This window comes from Callithrix jacchus, chromosome 22 (genome assembly GCF_049354715.1).
Source record: "Callithrix jacchus isolate 240 chromosome 22, calJac240_pri, whole genome shotgun sequence".
In the NCBI taxonomy this organism is placed as follows: domain Eukaryota; kingdom Metazoa; phylum Chordata; class Mammalia; order Primates; family Cebidae; genus Callithrix; species Callithrix jacchus.
In genome coordinates, this window is record NC_133523.1 from 12007499 (window position 1) to 12032291 (window position 24793).

Sequence of the window (24793 nt, forward strand, 5' to 3'; positions counted from 1 at the left end):
GGGTGTGGTGGCGTGCCTGTAGTCCCAGCTACTTGGGAGGCTGAGGCAGGAGAATCACTTTAACCCAGGAGGTGGAGGTTACAGTGAGCAGAGATTGCCCCACTGCACTCCAGCCTGGATAACAGCATGACTCTGTTTCAAAAAAAATAAAAAGAGGCCAGGTGCAGTGGCTCACACCTGTAATCCCAGCACTTCAGGAGGCCAAGGCAGGCGGATCATTTGAGGTCAGGAGTTTGAGAGCAGCCTAACCAACATAGTAAAACCCCATCTCTTCTAAAAATACAATAAAATTAGCCGGGTGTGGTGGTGCATGCCTGTAGTCCCAGCTACTTGGGAGGCTGAGGCAGGAGACTTGCTTGAACCCAGGAGGCGGAGGTTGCAGTGAGCCATGATCGCGCCACTGTGTTCCAGCTTGGGCGACGAGCAAGCTCCTGTTCATAGATATATGTGCCCATATATACATGGGATTGGGCAGGAGGGAGGTGGCCTTTTGCAGGGCTGCAGGGGCAGGTATGAGGGAACCAAGGGTGGGTGAGAGGGGCTGGACCTGACGTAAAAGTATGCAGGGCTGGCTGGGACTGGGGGAAGCTCACGGGGAGAGATGATAGCTGTGACGGGTTTGACAGGAGACCGCAGCGTGGGACCGGCCACCATTCCAGGCAGGGCAGGGGCGGCAGAGATAGGAGCCCAGATGGAACGTAGGCGCTGTATATAGCGGACGTGGCTGTCATCGCCGATTCAGGATGTGGGTGGGATGACATTGGTTTCTGTGTCTGTCCCCTCTGCAGTCTCCTCTGCAATGGCTGCCCCCGTCTGCTTGTCCTGACCTGGCCTTCAGGAGGTGCTCAGCTGACCTTGGTGAGGGAATAGGAGTGAGTAGTCCTCACAGTAACTGTGTACTCGAGACAAACACCCAGGCAGAAGCCAGATCTCGTAGGACTCACGGTGGGAGACAGAGCCGGGCGTCCAGCGCGTCCTTGGCTAGCCGCGTCCCACGATGCAGGGTCATTTGTAGACACTGTCTACTCCTCCTTTCTTGCTTGTATTACTGCTGTGGGTTGAATAGCATCTGCCTCAGTCTGGTTGGACTGCTATAGCAAAGTATTGTAGACTGGGCGACTTATAAACGACAGAAACGTGCAGCTCACATTTCTGGAGGCACAGAAGTCTAAGACCAGGACTCTCTCTTTTTTTTTTTTTTCTTGAGATGGAGTTTTGCTCTTGTCGCCCAGACTGGAGTGCAGTGGTGTGATCTTGGCTCACTGCAACCTCTGCCTCCCGGGTTCAAGTGATTCTCTTGCCTCCCGAGTAGCTGGAATTACAGGCATGTGCCACCATACCCGGCTAATTTTTGTATTTTTAGTAGAGATGGGGTTTCGCCATGTTGACCAAGCTGATCTCAAACTCCTGACCTCAGATGATCTGCTGGCCTTGGCCTCCCAAAGCAGTGGGATTACAGGCGTGAGCCACCTCGCCCAGCCTCTTTTTGATTTTTGAGACAGGGTTTCGCTCTGTCACTTGGGCTGGTGTACAGTGGTGCAAAGACAGCTCACTCCGGCCTCGACCTCCTGGGCTTGGGCGATCCTCTTGCCTCAGCCTCCAGAACTATTGAGATTACAGGCATGAGCCACTGCGCCTGTATATCACTCTTTTTAGTTCTTTTATTTTTTTTCTTGAGACACTTTTTTGGAGTCACCCAGGCTGGAGTGCAGTGGTGTGATCTCGGCTCACTGCAACTTCTGGGGTTCAAGCGATTCTCCTGCCTCGGCCTCCCGAGTAACTGGGGCTACTGGCACATGTCACCACGCCTGGCTAATTTTTGTATTTTTAGTAGAGATGGGGTTTCGCTACCTTGGCCAGGTTGGTCTCAAACTCCTGACTTCAAGTGATCTGCCCGCCTTGGCCTCCCAAAGTGCTGGGATTACAGGTGTGAGCCAGTGAGCCCAGGCCTGTTTTATCACTTTTATCACTGATATTTGTAAGAGACTGGCTTTGCTGGGCTGGCGAGGCTTTTTCCAGTGCACAGTGAAATAAAGGCAGCTTCCTGGCTGGGTGTCCTGTCCCCATGTCCCCTGCTTCCAGGTATTTCCCTAAAGTTGGGCCTTCACCCCAGCATTGCCCTGAGTTCCCGAGGAGCCAGAAGTCCTGGAAGCTGGGGTGCTCTGGCTGGGCCCCCTGCAGTCCTGGCTATCTCACAAGTCCTCCAGCTGAGTGATGTGACCCATCTGTGTCCCCACCCCAGTCCTCCGATGGCAGCTGAAGGGGATCAGGATATGTTACTCTTAGCAATATATCACTTAGAGACCAGGCACAGTGGCTCATGCCTATAATCCAGCACTCTGGGAGGCTGAGGTGAGTGGATTGTTTGAGCTCAGGAGTTCGAGACTAGCTTGGGCAAAACCCCATCTCTACCAAAAATACAAAACATCACCAGGCATGATGGCGTCCACCTGTGGTCCCAGCTACTTGGGAGGCTGAGGTGAGAAGATGGCTTGAGCCTGGGAGACGGAGGTTGCAGTGAGCCAAGATCGCACCACTGCACTCCAGCCTGGGACACAGAGTGAGAATGTCTAAAAAACAGCAAACAAAACAACCCAAAAAAACAAGGCCGGGCTCACGCCTGTAATCCCAGTACTTTGGGAGGCCAAGGAGGATGGATCGTGAGGTCAGGAGATTGAGACCAGCCTGGCCAACATGGTGAAACCCTGTCTATACTGAAAATACAAAAGTTGGGGCTGGGCGCAGTGGCTCACGCCTGTAATCCCAGAATTTTGGGAGGCCAAGGCCAGCGGATCACGAGGTCAGGAGTTTGAGACTAGCCAGACCAACATGGTGAAACACCATCTCTACTAAAAATACAAAAACTAGCTGTATGTGGTTGTGTGTGCCTGTAGTCCCAGCTACTCGGGAGGCTAAGGCAGGAGAATCGCTTGAACCTGGGAGGTGGAGGTTGCAGTGAGTGGAGATTGTGCCACTGCACTCCAGGCTAGGCAACAGATGGAGGCTTCTTAGTCTCAAAAAAAAAAAAAAGAAAAAAGAAAAAAAGAAAACTAGTTGGTGTGGTGTGTGCCTATAGTCCCAGCTACTTTGGAGGCTGAGGCAGGAGAATCACTTGAACCAGGGAGTCACAGGTTGGCGGTGAGCCGAGATTGCGCCACTGCACTCCAGCCTGGTGACCGAGGGAGCCTTTGTCTCAAAAGCAGTATCTGTCATCTTCAATTAATCAGTCATCACCTTTAGCATCAGAATTATTCTGAGCTGAATGCAATACAAATCAGTAGATGGACCAGGCGAGATGTCTCATGCCTGTAATCCCAGCACTTTGGGAGGTCAAGGTGGGTGGATCAGGAGGTTAGGAGATTGAGACCATCCTTGCCCACACGGTGAAACCCCATCTCTACTAAAAATACAAAAAATTAGGCGGGTATGGTGGTCAGTCCCTGTAGTCCCAGCTACTTGGGAGGTGGAGGCAGCGGAATTGCTTGAATCCAGGAGGCAGAGATTGCAGCAAGCTGAGATCACACCATTGCAGTCCATTCTGGTGACAGAGTAAGACTTGGTCTCAAAAAAAAAAAAAAAAAAAAAAATCAGTGATGGCCAGGCACAGTGGCTCACACCTATAATCTCAGCACTTTCTGTTTGGGAGGCCAAGGTGGGGGGATCACCTGAGGTCAGGAGTTCGATAGCAGCCTGGCCAACCTGGTGAAACCCTGTCTCTACGAAAAATACAAAAAATTATCTGGGCACGGTGGTGTATGCCTGTATTTGGGAGGCTGAGGCACAAGAAGCACTTGAACCCAGGAGGTGGCGGTTACATTGAGCCGAGATCACGCCATTGCACTCCAGCCTGGGCAACAGAGTGAGATCCCGTTTCAAAAAAAAAAAAAAAAAGTGACATAAATTTTCCTTTGTGGAGGTGTCCTCTCCCCCATCTCCTTACCAGGGAGAGTAGAGCTACTCCTGTCACTGGGGATAGTCCCAAGATGAGTCTACATAAACCATACTCAAATAACTCACTCTCCCTCTTTTTTTTTTTTGGAGACAGGGTTTTGCTCTGTCACCCAGGCTGGAGTACAGTGGTGTGATCACACTTCACTGCAGCCTTGACCTCGTGGGCTCAAGTGATCCTCCCGTCTCTGCCTCCCACGTAGCTTAGACCACAGGCGTGCACCACCACACTGGGCTAATTTTGGTATTTTTTGTAGAGATGGGGTTTCACCACGTTGCCCAGGCTGGTCTCGAACTCCTGGGCTCAAGAGATCCTCCTGCCTTACCCTCCCAAGTAGCTGGAACCACAGGTGTGTGCTACCACACTCCACTTTTTTTTTTTTTTTTTTTTGTATTTTTAGTAGAGAAAAGGTCTCGCCATGTTGCCCAGGTTGGTCTCAAACTCCTGAGCTCAAGCAATCCAGCCACCTCGGCCTCCCAAAGTGCTGGGGTTACAGGCGTGAGCCACCGCGCCTAGCCAATGTCCAATGCTTGGGGTTTTGGACCCCAGGGTATTTCTGCAACACAGATGCCCTTTCAGCCTTCCAGCTGATGAGACTCAAGCAAAGGCCCGGGGGGGTGTGAGACCAAGGACTTGGCCAAGCTCCCCTCCTCTTGCTCATCCCCTGTCCCTCCTACCCGGTGTCTCCTGGGCAGTTAGCCTGATGGTGTGGACTGCAGAGGCCTGGGGTCTACCTCTTGGCACTTGGGCATAGAATTGGCCTTCGAGTTCAGGGCTCACTGGGGGCTTCGGTAGTGGACTTAATTTCTGGGGGACAGATGGCTGCAGCCCTGTTGGCAGTGGAGGGAATTGCATAAGCCCTGGCTCACCCCAGTGGCTCCTGGACACACTCAGCCCCAGCACCATGGGAGGTGGACCTTGGCCAGAGGCCAGCTCTGCCATGGATTGACAGCTTGTTTAGAAGCCTGTGGTGGCTGCCAGCCTGCCTGGTTAGAAAGTTAAAACCTTCTTTTCTTTCCTCCCTCCCTCCCTCCGTCCTTCCTTTTTTCTTTTTCTTTCTTTCTTTCATTAAAAAAAAAAAAAAGTTTTTTTTTTTTTTTTTTTGAGATGGAGTCTTGCTGTGTTGCCCAGGCTGGAGTGCAGAGGTGTGATCTCGGCTCCGCACAACCTCCACCTCCCAGGTTCAAGTGATTCTCCTGTCTCAGCCTCCTGAGTAGCTGGGATTACAGGCGTGCACTTCTATGCCCAGCTAATTTTTGTATTTTTAGTAGAGATGGGGTTTCACTCTGTTGGTAATGCTGGTCTCAAACTCCTGACTTAGTGATCTGCCTGCCTCGGCCTCCCATAGTGCTGGGATTACAGGCGGGAGTCACTGCACCTGGCCTTAGAAAAACTTTTAGAGACAGGGTCTCCCTGTGTTGTCCAGCCTGCTTGATCTACTGGCCTCAAGTGATCCTCCCGAAGTGTTGAGATTACAAGAGTCAGCCACCACACTCAGCCTCCACACTTTGACTTCTCGTGGGACTGATCTTTTCCTAGATGTCATTGTTTAATTTATTTTTACTGTTAATTATTTTTACGGATGAGATCTTTCTGCGTCACCCAGGCTGCAGTGCAGTGGCTATCCACAGTTGTGATCGTAGCTGGTCTTGACCTCCTGGGCTCAAGGGATCCTCCTGCCTCAGCCTCCTGAAGAGCTGGAACTGCAGGTGGGTGCCACCACACTTGGCTAACCGTTATTTTAGGACTTATATCTGTCTTGCCATCTGGAGCCTGTAGACTTCTTGCCCGAGGGAAGCTCATGCAGGCCTGTTGTCTGGAACGGGACCTCTCCAAAATGTGTGCCTTGATGCTGCAGTAGTAATGTCAGTAGCAGCCTGCTGTTGGTCAGGTCTGTTCAGAGAGCAGAAGCTCTCAAAGGGGTCTGGGACTCTGGGGATGGCTGAAGCCCTTCTGGGGGTCCACAAGCCAAATTATTATTAATTCAGATGGAGTCTTGCTCTGTTGCCCAGGCTGGAGTGCAATGGTGTGATCTCGGCTCACTGTAACCTCTGCCTCCTGGGTTCAAGCTAGCCTCCTGCCTTGGCCTCCTGAGTAGCTGGGATTACAGGTGTATGCCACCATGCCTGGCTAATTTGTGTGTGTGTGTGTATACATATATATATATATATATATATATATATATATATGTATTTTTTTTTTTTTTTGTGAGATGGAGTCTCGCTCTGTCACCAGGCTGGAGTGCAGTGGCGCAATCTTGGCTCACTGCAACCTCTGTCTCCTGGGTTCAAGCGATTCTTCTGCCTCAGCCTCTCGAGTATCTGGGACTACAGGCATCCGCCAACACGCCTGGCTAATTTTTGTATTTTCAGTAGCAACAGGGTTTCACCATGTTGGCCAGGATGGTCAAAGTGCTCGGATTACAGGTGTGAACCACCGTGCCCGGCCCAGGATGGCTGCTTTTAGGTCGGACCTAAGCTTTGGGAGAACTGGGAACCTGGGCATGGAGAGAGGGCAGAGTGCGCTGCCCTGCAGCCCAGCAAGGACAGCTTCCAAGGTCCTGGATAGGATCTTTTGATTTTTGCTTTCCTGAGCTAACACCAGAGCCAGCTCCCTCCACTAAGCCCCGTGACAGAAGCAGCTTGCATGGCTCTCTATGTCATTGTGACAATTGCTCAGACATTGCAAACAGCCAGGGACTAGAGAGCTGCAGTGTCCTTAGCCTTCACCACTTTTATTTTTTTGAGATGGAGTTTTGTTGTTCTTGCCCAGGGTGGAGTGCAAGGGTGCGGTTTTGACTCACCGCAACCTCCGCTTCCTGGGTTCAAACAATTCTCCTGTCTCAGCCTCCTGAGCAGCTGGGATTACGGGCTCCCACCACCATGCCTGGCTAATTTTTGTATTTTTAGTAGAGATGGGGTTTCACCGTGTTGGCCAGGCTGAGTGCTGGGATTACAGGCGTGAGCCACCATGCCGGGCTTTTTATTTTTTTTTTGAGACAGAATCTCACTCTGTCACCCAGGCTGGAGTACAGTGGTGTGATCTTGGCTCACTGCAATCTCCACCTCTCGGGCTCAGGTGATTCTTGTGCCTCAGCCTCCAGTGTAGCTGGGATTACAGGTGTGTGCAACCACGCCCGGCTAATTTTTTTGTATTTTTAGTAGAGACAGTTTTGCCATGTTGGCCAGGCTGGTCTCAAACTCCTGACCTCAAGTAATCCCACCACCATGCCTGGCTAATTTTTGTATTTTTAGTAGAGATGGGGTTTCACTGTGTTGGCCAGGCTGAGTGCTGTGATTACAGGCCTGTGCCACCACACCCAGCCTCTTTCTAGGAGCTAACGAAGTGCCTGCTTGTGTAACTCCCCAAGAGACCCACCCAGGCAGTACTTAGCAAAGGGATAAAGACCACGCTCATCCAAAAGCCCTTTGACTCAACTTTTTTTATTATTTTTTTTTTCTTTTTGAATGTCATGCAATAATTCACAGTCCCAAGCCCACGGTTTTCAAACAAGGTAGGAAAAAAGGAAAAAAGAAGCAAAGGAATTGGTGGTGGTGGTGGGTGTTTTTCTTCTTTTGTTATTTCAAGCAGGACCAAATGTCAGAAAAAAAATGCCTCTTTTCTCAATCGTTAATTTTTCTGTCCTTCTTAAAGTTGTTTATTTTTAAATTGGTTTCTGCAGGCAGTAAAAGCAGGGTTTGGTGTAACCGGCAAGCGCTCCTGTGTGTCTGAGAACGTGTGTGGGTGTGGGTGGGGCGCTGGGGTTCCGCTTCCTTCCGGCCTCTTTGCCGCACTTGGCCACCAGCTCTCTTCATCAGGGAAAGGAAAGATTCAATTGAGATGATAAAACTCATCAATAGAAGCTATTTTTTTCTCCCCATTTTTTCTTTTAAAAATGTTTTTTTTTTTTTTTTTGTTTTTGTTTTTTCCATATTCCCCAAAGTTCTCCAAAAATGGCTGAGTTAATTCAAATCCCTTGGCTGTATGGTTTGTCTGCCCCTGCCTCCCACCCGAGAGCCCCTGTAGTGGGTGGGGGGGGGATCGGGGTTGGGTGGAGGGAGCCGTGGCTGCCCAGGAGGGTCTCTTCTGGCTGAGGATCTCTGCAGGACACTCTTGTGGCCCAGCCCTGGCCTCTCCAGAGTCTGGGGTCTCCCGGCTGGGCCTCTCCTGGGCCCTCTGTGCTGGGCCCCCGCAGCCTCTGCGCGGCTCCTCAGGTGGGGTGTGTGCGTGGGGTGCGTGGGGGGCCGGGCGGGCGCCACCTCGCCCGGGCTTAGCACCAATCGTCGTCGCTCTCGCTGTAGGGTTCGTGCAGGCCCTTCCTGGAGCCTGGCCCGCGGGGCCTGGCCAGTCCATGCGCCGGGTAGTAGCCGTTGGGGAGTCGCCGGTGCCGGGAAGGCGAGGCGCAGGCCGGGCCCGAGGCCCGGGGAGTCCTGGGTGAGCGCCCCGTGGCGCCCGAGGACGCGTGTCGTGCGGGGGGTGGCGCGTCGTAGGCCCCGGCCATGGCCTCCTCGCCGCCCCCGCTTCCCGGGCCGTCCGCCTCGTCGTAGTCGGAGCCTCGGTAGTAGCCATGGTGCCGGGGACCCGGGGGCCCCTCGGACACGTGCGGGCCGGATGCCGGCCACCGGGCCCCGCCATGGCGACAGGCCCTGGGAGACTCGCTCCGGGCTGGGCCCGGGACCCGCCGCTCCATCCTGGGCGAGCGGCCGCTGCTGTGGCCCCCCATGGGCGGCCGATCTCCGGCCAGAGGCTCGGCCACGGGGCCTGGGTACCTCCGAGGGCCGCTGGTGGCTGCCCGGCCCGGCCTGGCCACCGCCTGCTGCTGCTGCGGGGGCCCCGAGCCGCCGGCCTTACGGATCACAGGGGAATAGGACACGTGTGGCCGGGGGGTGGAAGGGGTCTGGGGGAGCTGGCGGCGGCCCCGCCGCGGAGTGCTGGTACCAGATGTTGAGGGGGCTGGGCTTCCACTTACGGAACTACTGCCCTACACGAAAATTGAAACAAAGGAAATCAAAAAAAAAGATACAACAAAATCAAAGGAGACACAGGATTGGGAGGGAGGGGAAGGAGAGGGGGACACAGGATATTTGAATGGAAAAAAGCAACAGCCACAGGGAGGAGGGAGGGGAGGAGGGGGAGTGAGACAAAGAGGGAGGGAAGGAGTCGAAAACCAACACAACAAAGTGAAAAGAGAAATGAGAAATGGAGTTTTGTAAGTTTCGGGGTTAAAAATAGCAGAAGTTTCAAAAATTACTCACAGGCGTCCAGAGGACAGAAATCATAATCGAAACAAAAAGGGAAGCTGGGTTAGGAAAGCGAAGGATCGGGCGGCCGCCCAGAACGCAAATGTGATCTACAACCGAGGAGGAAGCAGCTGCGGGCGGCGGGGAGGGCGCGGGGAAGTGGGGGGGACAGCATGGGCAGCCATATCTGCCAGGCACTCCGGTGGCTTAGGGATAGGATGGGAGGTGGTCACAGCCGGGATTAGGGACCTTTGCCCGGAGTGGCCGTCGGATGGGGGGGTTCCCTTCTCTCCTCCCCGCCTCTCTGCCCGTGAGCCCAGCCTGGGATCACTGCGCCGCACCCACCTGCCGGTGTGTCATGTGCTCTCGGCCCTCGCTGGGGGAGCGGGACCAACGCTGGTCCCGGGCCCGTGCCCGGCCGTGGTCCGGCCGTTCCTGGGCATAGCGGTCCTTGTCGGGTGGCGGGGGGTGGTGGTGGTGGTGGTGGTGGTGTCGATGCTTCCGATCCTTGGGCCGGCCCCGCTCCTGGTCCCGCTCCTTGGATGGCAGGTCCCCCGATTGGGTGGTCATGCTCAGGTCTGTCCCCAAGCCTGGGCCGGGCGAGACAGACAGATGGTCATGAAGGATGGCTGGGGCAGATGTGCACACAGAAGGCCACCTGGGAGTGTGGGGGCCCTAGGGATCCCTTGGACAGAGGCAGGTCAGTGGGTGGTGGCGGCCAGGCCCCCAGGCCCCTGCAGCCACCACCTGGCCCCGTCTGTCCCCTCTCCATGGAGGCGCCTCCCTTTCTTCTCCCTTCTTCCTCAAAGTCGCCCCTGCCCTGCCTTCTCCTCTCTCCAGTCCTCTGTTCCCTTGGTCCCTGAGCCCTGCAGTGCTGCCCACCTGTGTCTACGTCGGTGTAGCGGCCCAGGGAGCGCTCCGAGGCACGGTGGCCGCGGTCGCGGCGCCGCTGGTGGTGCCGCTGGTTCTCCTCGGGCAGGACCCGCTCCAGCGAATAGTCGTCCAGGCGCCGGGCCTTGGGGCCCAGCACGGAGGCTGAGCGCTTCATGGGGCTGGTGTCTGAGATGGTCTGGAGGGGGACAGGCCAGTGGGCTGAGGTCAGCAGCCGGCACCAAGTGGTCCCGGTCCTTCCTGCCCCATCGAGGCAGCCTGGTGGTGGCCTTTGGTGACTGGGGTGTGACCATCCTGGGGTGGGGGTCTGGGGGTGCTGTGGGGCCTTGGCTCCCCCTGATGAATCCAGGCCCTGAGTGTGGCCAGGCCTCTGAGGGTGGAACTGAGGACTCCTCTGTCCCTCAGAGACAGGGCTGCTCCTTCTGGGCCCATCCTGGGTTCTGACCAGAAAGATCTGATCCTCACCTTCCAGCCCTGGGGGCCCGGCCAGGGTTGGGCAGACTCAGGCTGGCCAGAGGGAAGCCCTCTCCATATCCAGGGTGCAAACCTGGGAGCCCTGGCCCGCCCACCCTCACCCCTGCCCCAGCTTGCTCTCTCAGGAGGGTGAGAAGCCTGGGCTTCTGTGGCTGGCTGACCTATGGGCTCAGGATCAGGCGCCCGGCATGGCAGCTCCACGTCCTCCCGGCTAATGGGGCTGTGCTTGCTGCCCCCCAAGTCTGAGTCCTTCTGGCCAGGCCCAAACTAGGGAGCTCCAAGTGGGGGTGGGGGTGCCCAGACTCCCCAGGCTCTGGGCCGCCCACTCTTCCCGGTGCTGCACCCCTGGGTCAAGCCCTGATACAGAGGGTTCTCTGCAGCAGGTAGAGGAGGGAAGGAGGGAGATGGGGCAGACGCCCACCTACCAGAGTCCAGGCCAGCTGAGTGCTGGTAGCCCTGGCTCCAGGTAGGAGCAGCAGGACCAGGGGTCGGTGGTGGTGTCAGGGGAAGAAGCCCCCTAGAAAGAGGTGCAGGGTGGGCCAGGCTCTTGGAGAGCTGGTGTCCCCCAGCGTGGGGGGGCCCTGAAGAGAAGGGGGTAGGGGTAAGGATGGGGATGTCCCCACCCCACCAGGGCTCATGGGGGGGTGCACACACAGGACACCACACACAAGGATGGGACTCCATGGGGGAGAGGGTGCGATCGGCAAAGAAAGGGTGGGGTCCGGGGACGGTGAGATGACAGGACTCCCTGGGGGGGGTGGGGAGGAAGGGGGGCCGGAGCCCTGCTGGTGCTGGGTGGGTGCAGTACATACACTGAGGTTATTCCCACGTGGCCGGCCCCTCCTCCTCTGTCACAGCCCCATGGGATGGTGCACACAGAAAAAACAGAAAGAAGAAAATAAATATAAAAGGCAAGAGGGAGAGTGAGGTGGTGGTGCAGGGAGAGAAGCCAGGGAGGTGGGTGGCACTGGCATTAAGAGAAATTGGAGGGAGAAGGCAGGAGGAAAAGAAAAGTTGAAGTCCTGGCGGGTGGGTGTCCCAGGCCCCCGGGCTGGTGTCCTCCATTCCCATGGGTGCAGAGGAGACAGACGGGAGATGCAGACAGACAGATGGCAGAGGCACGGGACCGACAGATGGGACGGTGCGGCCACGAGCCCCTGGCCCTGGGCTCTGCCTCATGCGATGCACACCCCAGCCCCTGGCTCCAGCTGATGCTCAAAGCTTCCACGTGGTGGCCGTCAGCTAGACTTGTCCCAACCCTCTCCTGGGGCCCGGCAGCTCAGTCCTGAGGGGCAGCGGCATGCATGCTGGGTGCTCCCCAACCTACGTTCCCAGCAGCCAGAGGCCAGGCCCTCAGGTGACCCTGGTCCAGCCAGGCACAGCACAGCCTTGCCCCGCACAGATGCCACGGCACAGCACACGGAAAGCTTGCCACAGCCACATATAACACTCCAGGGCCAGGCTCCTGCAGCCACACCCTGTTCTCCTCCAATGGTGGGCTTCGTGCATGGCCCCTACCACACGTCAGGTGGGCAGCCAACCATGCCTCAGGGCCCTCTTGTCTCGTGAGCCCAGGCCAACCGGATCACCTGCAGGTGGGCCTGGCAGCTGAGTATAGCAGCCACACACGGACACACATCAAGCACACACCCCTGTCCCCTGTTCCCAGTGGCTCCCACAGAGACCAGACAGGAAATACAAACCCAGCTGCTGCTAGACCCATCCCAGACTCTGCTACTGCATTGGAGGACCTGCCAAGTTCCCATACGCAGACACGTGTGCATGTATGTGTACACGTGCAGTGTGTATATGCCCACGTGTACATGCACGTGTGTATGTATGTGCCTGAGTAGGTGCACATGTATGTGTGTGTAGGGCTGATCATGCCAGGTATCACCTGGCCCTGACAAACCTTGCTGCACCCACAAATCTCCTGTCTGCAACCTCCAACCAGGGCAGCCAGAGACCATTTTGCAATGACCGCTGCCCTCTGCCCTGGGGGAGCCCTTCCCTCTCTGTCTTCTGTGAGGGAGGAGGGTCTGCAGGTGCTCCAGGTGTGGCCTGCAGACTGCTTCAGAGGCCACAGGAGCCCCTACCCAGGCCTCAGTATGGCAGAGAAGGGATGCACTGGGCTGCTTGTGGGGGGTCCGGCCCTGCCCAGTGCAGAGGGAGAGGTCCAGCCCCAGGGCAGTGGTGAAAGCCCTCACCTGGTTCTCTGCAGGGAGGCGGGGCATGGAGGCGGCCCGGCCCTGGCCTTCCATGGGGAGGTAGTGCTCGCTGTCAGAGTAGCCATCTCTGCCCATTGCTCGCATCTCCACGGACTGCGGGGTAGATGGTGAAGCTGGATGAGCCCAGGGGCCTGACCCCCAGATCCCTGGTGTCTGCGGAGGGAGGGAGCTGCAGGGGTGTGTGTGGGCTGGGACCCCTCCCTTCTGAACTGCCTGGGGCCTGCCATTGGGGAGTTGGGGTACAGAAGCACCTGAGAGTTAGGCTGGCTGTTGGGCATGTCGGTTGGGGGGCCTCGCTCCGGGCTCCACGTGCCTGTCTTCTGGAACATTTCCTGGGCACGCTGGGTCACCCAGGATGGGCTTTCCTTGAGGCCGCTTTCATGAGCCATCCTGTGTGGGGGACAGAGGCCAGGGTAGCGGTGGGTGCTTGGGTGGCTTCCAGAATCTGGGGACCGTGGCACCCCCATGCTCCACCTCCCTGGCAGGGGCGACACTCACAGGGCTCCTCCTGGGTCCAGCTGGGTGGAGGGAAGGGCATTCTGGCCGGGCCCCGCCTCTTGCGTTGGGGATGGGGGCTCCATGCGCTGGAACATGAGGGGTGTCCGGTCCTGGGGAAGGGGGCAGAGGGCAGTTTGAACAAGGGCAGGGCGGTCGGACAGAGATACCCAGAAGGCATTGTGACATCCCCCGTACAGACACACGCACAGGCTTTCAGCACTCAGCACTCAGGTCTGAGCCATCTAGACACTTCCTGCCAATTCCACCCAGAACTGGACCACTTCTGCCTGCTCCACCCAAGTCACAGTCACAACCTGGTCCCGCCCCTCATCCCCGCTGGACCACTGCAGGCCCCTTCTCCTGCTCCTACCTTCAACCCCACTGTTGCTCCCACAAGAGCCACCAGAGGGCGCCTGTGAGTACCTGAGGCAAATCAGATCCCTCCTCTGCTAAGAACCTTCTATGGCTCCCACTTCACTTGGGGTAAAAGCCAGTCCTTCCTGCACTTCCCATGGCCCTGAAGGATCTGCCCTGTCACCACCTTGCCCTCATCTCCTCCCTGCTCTTTTCTGTCACAATGGCCTCTTTGCTGTTTCCCAAACAACCCAGGCACAGTCCAGCCTCAGAGCCTTTGTTGGCATTCCCGCTGCCTGCACACCCTTCCAGGTGTTGCTTAGCTCACCACCTCTTCCCTTTTCTTTCATGCCTTTGCTCACAGGTCCCCTTCTCAGGGAGGCTCCCCGACTACCCATTTCCAATTGCGTCCCCTCCCCTCCTTGGCACTCCTATCTCCTGGATTCTTCTCCGCTTCTCCCCTGACTCTTCTTCCTCTTTGCTGGATGCCACGTGATTCAGTCAGTTGTTACTGTTGGCATCTTCCCCACTTGGAATATCTGCTCCCTGAGGGCAGGGATTCTGGCCTGCTCTGCCCACGGCTGCACTCCCAAGGGCCGAGAACAGCACCCTGCATACAGTAGGTACTCAATAAGTGTTGGTGGAGCAGCTGAATGAATCCACATTATGTGTCCTTGGTAAGAACCTTTCTCTTTTTTTTTTTCCAAGACAGGGTTTTGCTCTGTTGCCCGGGCTGGAGTGCAGTGGCGCGATCTCGGCTTGTTCAACCTCCACCTCCCAGGTTCAAGTGATTCTCCTGCCTCAGCCTCCCAAGTAGCTGGGACCACAAGAGCATGCCACCACATGCAGCTAATTTTGTTTTTTTTTAGAAATGGGGGTCTTTCTATGTTGCCCAGGCTGGTCTCCCACTCCTGGCCTCAAGTGATCCTCCTGTCTTGGCCTCCCAAATAGCTGGGACTACAGGTATGCACCACCATGCCTGGCTAATTTTTTACTCTGTAGAGATGCATTCTTACTGTGTTGCCCAGGCTGATCTCGAGCTCCTGGCCTCTCAAAGCACTGGGATTACAGGTGTGAGCTGCCCTGGGGCTCAGCCACCCTCCTATTCCAGTTACTTCCCATGGTGACATGTAAGCCACTGTCCCCAGCCCAGGTTTCCCGGGGCGACGAATAACGCACCTGCTCCTCACGCATGGCCTGCAGCTTCTTGGCCTTGCTCTGGCGGTAATACTCCATGATCATCATGGCTGCATAGATCTTCCCCACCGTGAGGTCCGTGGCTGGGGGCACACACAGGGCCAGCTTACCATGGGCAGGTCTCCTTGGGGCCCTTGTCCTGCGTCCATGTTCACCAGCCCCGGCCCACTCTCTCCTCAGACCTCCTCTTTCCCTCCCTCTCCATGCGTCCAAGTGGGCGGGGCTTGGCTCTTACACTTGTGAGGGGTGACCAGCAGGTCCAGTGTCTTCTGGGACAAGTTGGGCCAAATCGCCATCATCTCCTTCCGCAGCTCGGCGTCCATCTGCTGTTTGTCGGCTCCTCCTGAAATGGTGGTGCAGACAGACCCTGAGTGCCGCCTGGGTGCCAGCCGGACTCTGGGTCAGGTACAAAGCCAGTGGCGCCTGAGATCTTTTTTTTTTTTTTTTTTTTTTTTTGAGATGGAGTCTTGCTCTGTAGTCCAGGCTGGAGTGCAGTGGCTCCATCGCAGCTCACTGCAACCTCTGCCTCCTGGGTTCAAGTGATTCTCCTGCCTCAGCCTCCTGAGTAGCTGGGACTACAGGCGAGTACCACCATGCCTGGCTAAGTTTTTGTATTTTTAGTAGAGATGGGGTTTCACCATATTAGCCAGGATGGTCTTGATCTCCTGACTTTGTGATCCGCCTTCCTCAGCCTCCCAAAGTGCTGGGATTACAGGGGTGAGCCAGCATGCCTGGCCCCGGGACTCCAATCTTTCTGGTCCCCACGGGGTGTCCGACTCCCCCACGGCCTGGCCCAGAGGCGGCCCTGGCAGCACTGGTGGAATGACATCTGGACGCTGCTTCTCAGAAGGGCCAGGACCATGGAGCAGTTGCGTGGGAGACAGCCCAGCACGGAAAACAGCAGGATGACCCAGGCCCAATCTTGGCTCCCAGCTATTGACTGCATGACTTAGGTGTCTCTACCACTTGGTGCCTCAGTTTCTCCACCTGTGAAATCGAGACAGGCTGGGGTGGTGGCTCACACCTGTAATCCCAGCACTTTGGGAGGCTGAGGTGGGTGGATCACCTGAGGTCGGGAGTTCGAGACCAGCCTGACCAACAAGGTAAAACTCTGTCTCTACTAAAAATACAAAATTAGCCAGGCGTGGTGGCACACACCTGTAACCCCAGCTAATTGGGAGGCTGAGGAAGGAGAATTGCTTCAACCTGGGAGGCGGAGGTTGTGGTGAGCCAAGATTGTGCCACTGCACTCCAGCCTGGGCAGCAAGAGCAAAACTCCATCTCAAAAAAATAAAGGAGACGATAGCAAGAGTACTTGCTTGTCTTACCTGGTTGTTGCTGTTGTTTTTTTTTTTAAGACAGATTCTCACTCTGTTCCCAGGCTGGAGTGCAGCAGTGATGGAATCTCGACTCACTGCAACCTTCGCCTTCTGGGGGTTCAAGAGATTCTCCTGCTTCACCCTCCTGAGTAGCTGGGACTACAGGCACGCGCCACCATGCCTGGCTATTACCTGGTTGGTTGATGATCAGAGTAACATGCATGCAGCCTTGGGACAAGGCTGGGATGACCTGGAGCATCCCCAACAGAGGAGGTTTTGGTTTTATTTTTTGAGACAGGGTTTTGCTCTGTCGCTCAGGCTGGAGTGCGGTGGTGCAATCATAGCTCACTGCAGTATTGACCTCCTGAGCTCAAGTGATCCTCCCACCTCAGCCTCCCAAAGTGCTGGAATTACACATGAGAGCCACTGTGCGTAGCCCAGAGGTTTTCTCCCCCTTTCCCAAGTCTCCACTGCCATGGACATGGCCTCGGACTGCTGCCGGTCCCTGGTCCCTCGCCCCAGTCATGGTGGTCCTTCAGGCTGTCTGCCGGTATTTCCAGGCCTTCCGGCCTGAGCGCACGGGAGGGTTCCTCCTGTGGTTGGCAGGGCCATGTGATGAGTTCTTGCTAATAGGGTGTGCACCACATGATGTGCCACTTTGGACCAGAGCATTTATTATTATTGAGATGGAGTCTAACTCTGTCGCCCAGGCTGGAGTGCAGTGGCGCAATCTGGGCTCACTGCAACCTCTGCCTCCTGGGTTCAAGTGATTGTCCCGCCTCAGCCTCCCGAGTAGGTGGGATTGTAGACACCCACCATCATGCTTGGCTAATTTTTATATTTTTGTAGAGATAGGGTTTTACCATGTTGGCCAAACTGGTCCTGAACTCCCAACCTCAGATGATCCGCCTGCCTCGGCCTCCCAAAGTGCTGGGATTACAGGCAGAGCCACCACGGCCAGCCTATTTATTTATTTATTTTGAGATGGAGTTTTTGCTCTGTTGCCCAGGCTGGAGTCCAGTGGCGCAATCTCGGCTCACCGAAATCTCTGCCCCCGGGTTTAAGCGATTCTCCTGGCTCAGCCTCCTGAGTGGCTAGGATTACAGGCCCCTGCCACTGTGCCCGGCTAATTTTCCCTACACTTCATTCTAATGATGTGTCTTGGGCCACGTAGTATCAGTTTGACCTCTGGAGGGACTGGAGACTGAGTAGCCACATGACAAACCCCCAGGAAAAACCCTGGGGCACCAAGGCTCAGGTGAGCTTCCCCGGTTGGGAGTACACCGTGCCTGTTGTCACACACTGTAGGGAGAGTTAAGCATCGTCTCAGCAACTCCACTGGGAGCAGACAACTAGAAGCTCACGCCTGGTGTCTCCTGGACCCTTCCACAGATGCTTTTCCTTTCCAGATGTTACGTTTTTGGATTTTTTTTTTTTGAGACGGAATTTCGCTCTTGTTGCCCAGGCTGGAGTGCAATGGTGCGATCTTGGCTCACTGCAGCCTCCTCCTGGGTTCCATTGATTCTTCTGCCTCAGCCTCCTGAGTAGCTGGGATTACAGGCATGCACCACCATGCCCGGCTAATTTTGTATTTTTAGTAAAAGAGACAGGGTTTCTCCATGTTGGTCAGGCTCGTCTTGAACTCCCAACCTCCTTGGCCTCCCAAAGCGCTGGGTTTACAGGCATGAGTTACCGTGCCTGGCGGATTTTTGTTTGTTTGAGATAGTGTTGCTTTGTCGCCCAGGCTGGAGTGCAGTGTTGCAATCTCGGCTTAATGTAGCCTCTGTCTCCTGGGTTCAAGGGAGTCTTGTGCCTCAGCCTCTCGAGTAGCTGGAACTACAGGTGTGTGCCACCACGCTAGGCTAATTCTCCCTCTTTTTTTTTTTTTTGAGATGGAGTTTTGCTCTTGTTGCCCAGGCTAGAGTGCAATGGTGTAGTCTCAGCTCACTGCAAACTCTGCCTCCTGGGTTCAATCGATTCTCCTGCCTCAGCCTCCCAAGTAGCTGGGATTACGGGTACCTGCCACCACACCCAGCTAATTTTTGTATTTTTAGTAGAGATGGGGTTTCGTCATGTTGGCCAGGCTAGTCTCAAACTTGTGACATCAAGTGACCTGTCCACCTCACCCTCCCAAAGTGCTGAGATTACAGGTGTGAGCCACCACTTCTGGCCCTTTGGAGATTTTTTTGGGGGGGGCGGGGGATAGAGTCTCACTCTGTCCAGCCTGGAATACAGTGGCGGGATCTCAGCTCACTGCAACCTCCGCCTCCTGAGTTCAAGCGATTCTCCTACCTCAGCCTTGCAAGGAGCTAGAATTACAGGAGCCTGACACCATGACCCACTAAGTTTTGCATTTTTAGTAGAGATGGGGTTTCACCATGTTGGCCAGGATGGTCTGGAACTCGTGACCTCAAGTGATCCGCCTGCCTCGCCCTCTTAAAGTACTGGGATTATAGGCGTGGGCCACTGGGCCTGGCCCTTTACAGAGTTTAGTATGTATTCTTTGACTGTCATAAACTGTGAGTATAAAAACTTTTCTCAGTTCTGACTTCTTCCCGGGAATCACTGAACCTGCGGGTGGTTTTGGGACCCCTGAACACGGATCCCCAGGGTGCCACAGCAGCTGAGTTATGATGGCATTACATACAAGTGGGGGCACTGTGAGACCCATTTTACAGATGAAGGAACTGTGGCAGGCAGAATTTGAAAGCTGCCCATCCACCAAGATTCTAGTTATTCAATCAAACACTAATCTAGGGACCACTGCCCAGGCTATGAAGGGACTTTGCAGATATAATTAAATACCGATGAGGTGGCTCATGGCTGTAATCCCAGGACTTTGGGAGGCCAAAGCTGGTGGATCACCTGAGGTCAGGAGTTTGAGACCAGTCTGGCCAACATGGCGAAACCCCATCTCTACTAAAAATATGCACACAAAAAACTTAGCTGGGCGTGGTGGTGGACACCTGTAATCCCAGCTACTCAGGAGTCTGAGGCAGGAGATTTGTTTGAGCCTGGGAGGCGGAGGTAGCGGTGAGCCGACACCACACTGTTGTACTTGAGCCTGAGCAACAAGAGTGAAACTCTGTCTCAAGAAAAAAAAATTTAAAATATCAAATCAGCTGACCTCAAAATACAGATTTTCAGGGTAGGCCTGCCCCAGTCAGGTGAGCGCTTGTAAAGCATAATATTCTTTCTGCCTGGTGGCAGATGGGGAAGTCAGAACGGAAGCATGTGGAGCATTACATGCACCCCCAGGAGCAAAAAGCTAAAAGCCAGTGATAAAACAAGACCTCAGTCCTACCAGCCACAAGGACATGAATTCTGCCCACACCTGAATGAACTTGGAAGTAGATTCTCCCCCCAGTTCTCCAGAGAGAAGCCCAGCTTGGCTGACACCTTGATTTCAGCCTCAGGTGAGAGACCCTCAGCGGAGCGCCCAGTCTAGCTTCTTGGACGTCTGACCTACAGGACTGTGAGCTGAGGAATGGGTGTGTCTTAAGCTGCTCCATCCGTGGTCATCATATAGCTCACTGCAGCCTTGACCTCACGGTCCCCAGTGATCCTCCCAGCAGCTGGGAGTGCAGGTGCACATCATCACACCTGGCTAATTTTAAAATTTTCTGCAGAGACCAGTCGCTCTGTGATGGTCAGGCTGGTCTTGAACTCCTGACCTCGAGTGATCCTCCTGCTTCGGCCTCCCAAAGTGCTGGGATTACAGGCGTGAGCCACCGTGCCCAGCCAACTTTTAAATTTTTTGTAGAGATGGAGTCTCACTATGTGTCCACAATCAGAGCTCACTGCAGCCTCCAACTCCTGGCCTCAAGCGAGCCTCCCAACTGGGCCCCCATGCCTGGCCATGGATCTCTCCGTTTACTCTGAGAGCTCATACAGTCTCCTGGCTTAATCTGTCAGTATCTGATGCCCGGTTGCTTTATGGCCCAGCCCAGCGGCTGCTCCCCACCTCCACGTGCCACAGCCAACAGCCATGCCCGCCCTTCATGCCCAACCTGCCCCTCCCACCTCTCCCGACTCAGGATCTGGCTGCTCTGTGCTTCCAGAGCTCAGGCCCAACCCTAAGGGTGTCTTTGACGTGTCTCTCTCCCCACCACCCCACATTCCACTGTCACTCATCCTGCCGGCCGGACCCTTAGGTGCTATCCAGTGTCTGAATGCTCTACACCCCACCCCCTAGATCTTTTTTTTTTTTCTTTTTTGAGAGGGAGTCTCGCTGCAACGCCCAGGCTGGAGTGCAGTGGCGCGATCTCGGCTCACTGTAACCTTCGCTTCCCAGGTTCAAGTGATTCTCCTGCCTCAGCCTCCCGAGTAGCTGGGATTACAGGCGCATACCACCACGTCTGGCTAAATTTTATATTTTTAGTAGAGACGGGGTTTCACCATGTTGGCCAGGCCGGTGATCCTGACCTCAAGTGATCCACCCACCTCGGCCTCCCCAAGTGCTGAGATTACAGATGTGAGCGCCATGCCTGGCTGAGTCACTAGATCTAAGCTGCCACCCTGTCTCCACCAGGATGATATCAGCAACCCCCACCGCGGCCTCCTCCTGGTTTCTCATCCGCACTGTGGCCAGAGGGAACCTGTTCAAATGTGAGTTGGGTCAGGTTCCCCTTCTGCTCTGAACTTGGGTGGCGCACCCTCACTCAGAATGTGAGTCAGCTCAATGCCCTGGGTGTCCCGTGTTCACCCCCACCCCCGCATCAGGGCCTCTGCCAGTCCTTCTGCCTGGAGCCCCTTTCCCCCAGGGATCCACGAGACTCACTGCCCCACTTCCTCAGTGGAGGCCTCCCCGTCCACCTAAAGTGTAAGCCGCTGGGCCCCGTGTGCTTAGACGGGTACGTGGCACGTTCAGGGGTTGCGCTAAGTATCTGCCAAATGGGCCAGGTGTGGTGGCTCATGCCTGTAAAACCAGCACTTTGGGAGGCTGAGGCGGGAGGACTGTTTGAGCTCAGGACTTTGAGACCAGCCTGGGCAACCTGATGAAACCCCATCTCTATTAAAAAAATAAAACAGGCCAGTTGTGGTCGCTCATGCCTGTAATCCCAGCACTTTGGGAGGCCGAGACAGGCGGATCACGCGGTCAGGAGTTCAAGACCAGAATGGCCAACGTGGTGAAACCCCGTCTCTACTAAGAAATACAAAAATTAGCTGGGTATGGTGGCTTGTGCCTGTAATCCCAGCCACTTGGGAGGCTGAGGTAGGAGAATTGCTTGAACCCAGACCTGGGAGGCAGAGGTTGCAGTGAGCTGAGATGGCACCACTGCACTCAAGCCTGGGCTACAGAGCGAGACTCCATCTCAAAAAAAAAAAAAAAAAAAAAAAAAAAATTAGGCTGGGCCCCTGGCTCACGCCTGTAATCCTAGCACTTTGGGAGGCTGAAGTGGATGGATCTCTTAAGGTCAAGAGTTCAAAACCAGCCTGGCCAACATGGTGAAACCCTGTCTCTACCCAAAATATAAAAAATTAGCCAGGCATTATGATGTATGCCTGTAATCCCAACTATTGGGAGGCTGAAGCAGGAGAATTGGGAGGTGGAGGTTACAATGAGCCGAGATCGTGCCACCGCACTTCAGTGTGGGTGACAGAGAGAAACTCTGTCACCAAAAAAAAAAAAAAATTAGTGGAGTGTGGTGAGTGCCTATAGTCCCAGCTGCTGGGGAGGCTGAGGTGGAAGGATTGCTTGAGCCTGGGAGGTCAAGGCTGCGGTGAGTTGCAATCGTGACACTGCACTGCACAAGACTGTCTCAAAAAAAAGCCCCCCAAACCAAAAACCCTGTAGAACAAATGAGGGGAAGAGTGAATGAAGAGGGCGGTGTCAGCAGCTCCTCTAGTTTGGGGCAGGGAGGGAGACCCCCGGCTCCACCCTGTCCACCTTTCTGCACCCTCCCGCCCCTTCCTTACCCTTGGCAATCTTGATGTCCAGGGCTGTGCGTATCAGAGCCATGAGGGTGGAATTGAAGTGGACGGTGTTGTCATCTGCCACGGGCAGGTCCATCCGCAGAAGCCTCTACAGAAAACCCAAGGTGAGGGCAGTCATTCCTGGGCATCCCTCCTGGGTCTCCCGTGAGCCACGCCCACCCCTACCCAGGGAGTCCCAGGAAGAACTCTGAAGGCGGGCAGCGGCTGAGGCGGCCCCTACTTAGGTTACCTGTCCCAGTACTCAATTTCTCTTGGTGGCCTGTAGGGAGGGGACAAGGGCTCTCCTACACCTCTGGTCCCCTGCCCTCCCCTTTTCCCCACTATGTGCTTGACCTGAGAACTGGTATTTCCAGAGTTGGCCTCAGTCGTTCCCTGCCTCGTTACGCCCCAGAGTTCTTCTGGACCGCCCCGTGTCGGTCTGATCCCAAAGAAAAAGAGCACAAGCTGGATTTGAGCAGCACGTGCAACAGCCAAGGCTGAGGGGGCCGGGACCACAGCCGCCGGTGGGGGCACCGCTGGCTCCCCACCCCCACCTCCCGGCTTGGCCCAGACCAGGACAGACCAGATGGGCACAGACCACATCATTCCTCTGAGAAGCAGCAGGCAGGCAGCCCCCCACTGATGGGGCAGGCCCCTCGCAGGCATGCAGCGAGGCTGTGACACAGAACAGCACAGACAGGGCGCATGCAGACGGAATCTCGAGACTCATTCATAGCTCCGTGGGAAGTGTATCTCAGGGACTTGTCCGGATCTTGGCTCTCTGTGCAATGGCAGGGGGAAGGGAGGAGGGGCATTCCTGTGGCCCAGGGAAGAAAAGATTCGCCATGTCCCAGGCAGGGGTTCTGTCCGCCGTGCTGGGTGGCATGGGAGAGGATGCTGGGCTGGTGTGCACCAGCCCAGGCTGAGGTGGCACAGAGAAGGGGGGTGAGGTTGAGTTGGGTGGGGATTCGGACACACGTGGGCAGGAAACACAGAACTAGAGATGGGGAGAGGAATGGTAAGCCCAGAGCAGGACACTAGAGGAGACACTGGGGCAGGGTGGGGAAGGAGCTGGGAAACGGAGAAACACAGACTGAGCCTCTGTGCACAGTTGTGCAGGCTGTGCACTGCACAAAGTGCTTCCATCTTGGAAATGATAGATTTATGTACTTATTATTTTTTTCTTTTTGTAGAGATGGGGTCTTGCTATGTTGCCCAGGCTAGTCTCGAACTGGGCTCAAGTGATCCTCCCATCTCAGACTCCCCAAAACACTAGGATTACAGGCACGAGCCATGATGCCTGGCCTCCAATTTGTGCATTAAATACAACAGCTTCCCAGCTAAGAGCAAAGTGTCTTGTTCTCGCCACATTGGTGGACTGCAACAATTTTCCAAAGGACACGTTTTGTAGAAAGGGTGCCTTTTTCAAATTTGCCCCGAGCTGTCTGATGGACCCATGGTGGGCCTGCACCAAGACGAGGAGGGGAAGGGCTCTTCCTCCCTCCTGCATATGCACACACATTCAACTACGCAGACACTGAGAGAAGTGACTTGAGGAAAACTGGGGAGGGGAGCGACAGGTGCGGGGAGAGGCTCCTTGTCTGAGACGCTGGTGGGCCAACCTTGTCCCCGGCTTTGACTGAGAAGTGAGGGGAGACATAGAGGTTAGGTGAGGAGTGGTGCACAGAGGAAGGAAAGAAAGGAGCTTGTGGGGAGGCGGCGACATGGGGCGGGCACAGATAGCACTGATGATGGGGACGCAGGGAAGGTCAAGGTGGACGGGAGAATAGGTTGATAGGGTAGTATTTTTTGGGTGGGAAGAATCTTTAAAGGTCATCCCGGAACTTCTCGTGGATGAGTGGAGGAAACAGAGCATCTGTCCTTGGGCGCCAAGGGAGATTCCAGGACAGGGATCTGGAGGGGTGGCCCGGCGCAGCCGCTTGGCGGCAGGACGCTCGTTTGCTCAGCCAGCATGCACCACCCCCCGTCGGCCATGGTGCCTGCCCGCCCCGGGCCCCGCCAAGGCAGCGTGCATGGCCTGCATCAGTGTGCCACCGTCCAGGGGTCCAGCTGCGGCCGCCTGCCCACTCTAGAACAATGGAGAGGCATGTTGGGGTGTCTTGGGCAGATTAGGGATGGGGGCTGGGGACGAAACTCCATGGGAGGGAAGGGAGGGGAAGAGAGGTTCCTGGTGCTCCTTGGAAGGTCTCTAATCCCCCAAGGCCCTAGGTCAGAGATCAGCTTCAGGTGTGCGTGGCAGGGGTGGGGAGCTGGGGGCTCGAGGCACAAAAGATGGGCCTGGGACCTTGCCTGCTCTTGGGGGCTTAAGCCCCTCTCTGCAAGGCGCCTGCCCCGGCCTGGGCATGGGAGGGCGGGAGACGTGGGTTTTGACTCCCTGAAGAAGTGTGTTTGTTTCCAATTTGGTACCTGGGAGACCAGGTGCAAGGGGACCTGGGCGCTCCCCTCCCCCTCCCCCCGGCGTGTCGGCCATAATGGAGTCTCAGAACACGAAGACACTCATCAGAAAGGACGGACACAGTGTGCTGCTTGGAATCGAGGGATGGTCATGATCAGTTCACTCGAGAAAAGAAAAAAAAAGAATCAAAAACAAGAAGAGAAACGCTGGAAAAAGAGAGTCGGCTGGGTGTTTCTGGTCAGCACTAAAAAAAAAAGAAAAAGGAAAAAAAAAAAACCCAGCGCTTGGACGTCGGTGGTCGGCAGGGTAGT

The 24793-nt window shown here is 55.6% G+C and overlaps 1 protein-coding gene and 1 long non-coding RNA gene across 28 annotated transcripts in view; one reads left to right on the top strand and one right to left on the bottom strand.

Annotated features, from left to right (window-relative positions):
• LOC128930447 (uncharacterized) overlaps positions 1 to 24786 on the top strand; it is a 49672-nt gene extending 24886 nt beyond the window's left edge. Inside the window, exons 4-6 of one of the 7 annotated variants that reach the window (XR_013531079.1) lie at positions 789 to 14415; positions 14504 to 14597; positions 19361 to 24786. This is a non-coding gene — a long non-coding RNA (uncharacterized LOC128930447). Of the gene's footprint in view, positions 1 to 788 lie in introns of all 7 variants that reach the window. The other 6 variants (XR_013531082.1, XR_013531083.1, XR_013531081.1 and 3 more) reach the window with 6 other exon arrangements.
• Positions 7377 to 24793, bottom strand: part of CACNA1A (calcium voltage-gated channel subunit alpha1 A) — a 424329-nt gene continuing 406912 nt past the window's right edge. For 15 of the 21 annotated variants that reach the window (XM_078360721.1, XM_078360718.1, XM_078360717.1 and 12 more), the window contains 10 exons: positions 22070 to 22175; positions 15067 to 15174; positions 14814 to 14914; positions 13281 to 13390; positions 13034 to 13172; positions 12762 to 12875; positions 11367 to 11402; positions 10072 to 10258; positions 9535 to 9779; positions 7377 to 8930 (listed from right to left, as the gene is read on the bottom strand). In XM_078360721.1, coding sequence (XP_078216847.1) covers positions 8220 to 8930; positions 9535 to 9779; positions 10072 to 10258; positions 11367 to 11402; positions 12762 to 12875; positions 13034 to 13172; positions 13281 to 13390; positions 14814 to 14914; positions 15067 to 15174; positions 22070 to 22175 — 1857 coding nt within the window. In that variant the 3' untranslated portion in view covers positions 7377 to 8219. The remainder of the gene's footprint in view (positions 8931 to 9534; positions 9780 to 10071; positions 10259 to 11366; positions 11403 to 12761; positions 12876 to 13033; positions 13173 to 13280; positions 13391 to 14813; positions 14915 to 15066; positions 15175 to 22069; positions 22176 to 24793) is intronic. The other 6 variants (XM_078360725.1, XM_078360724.1, XM_078360727.1 and 3 more) reach the window with 3 other exon arrangements.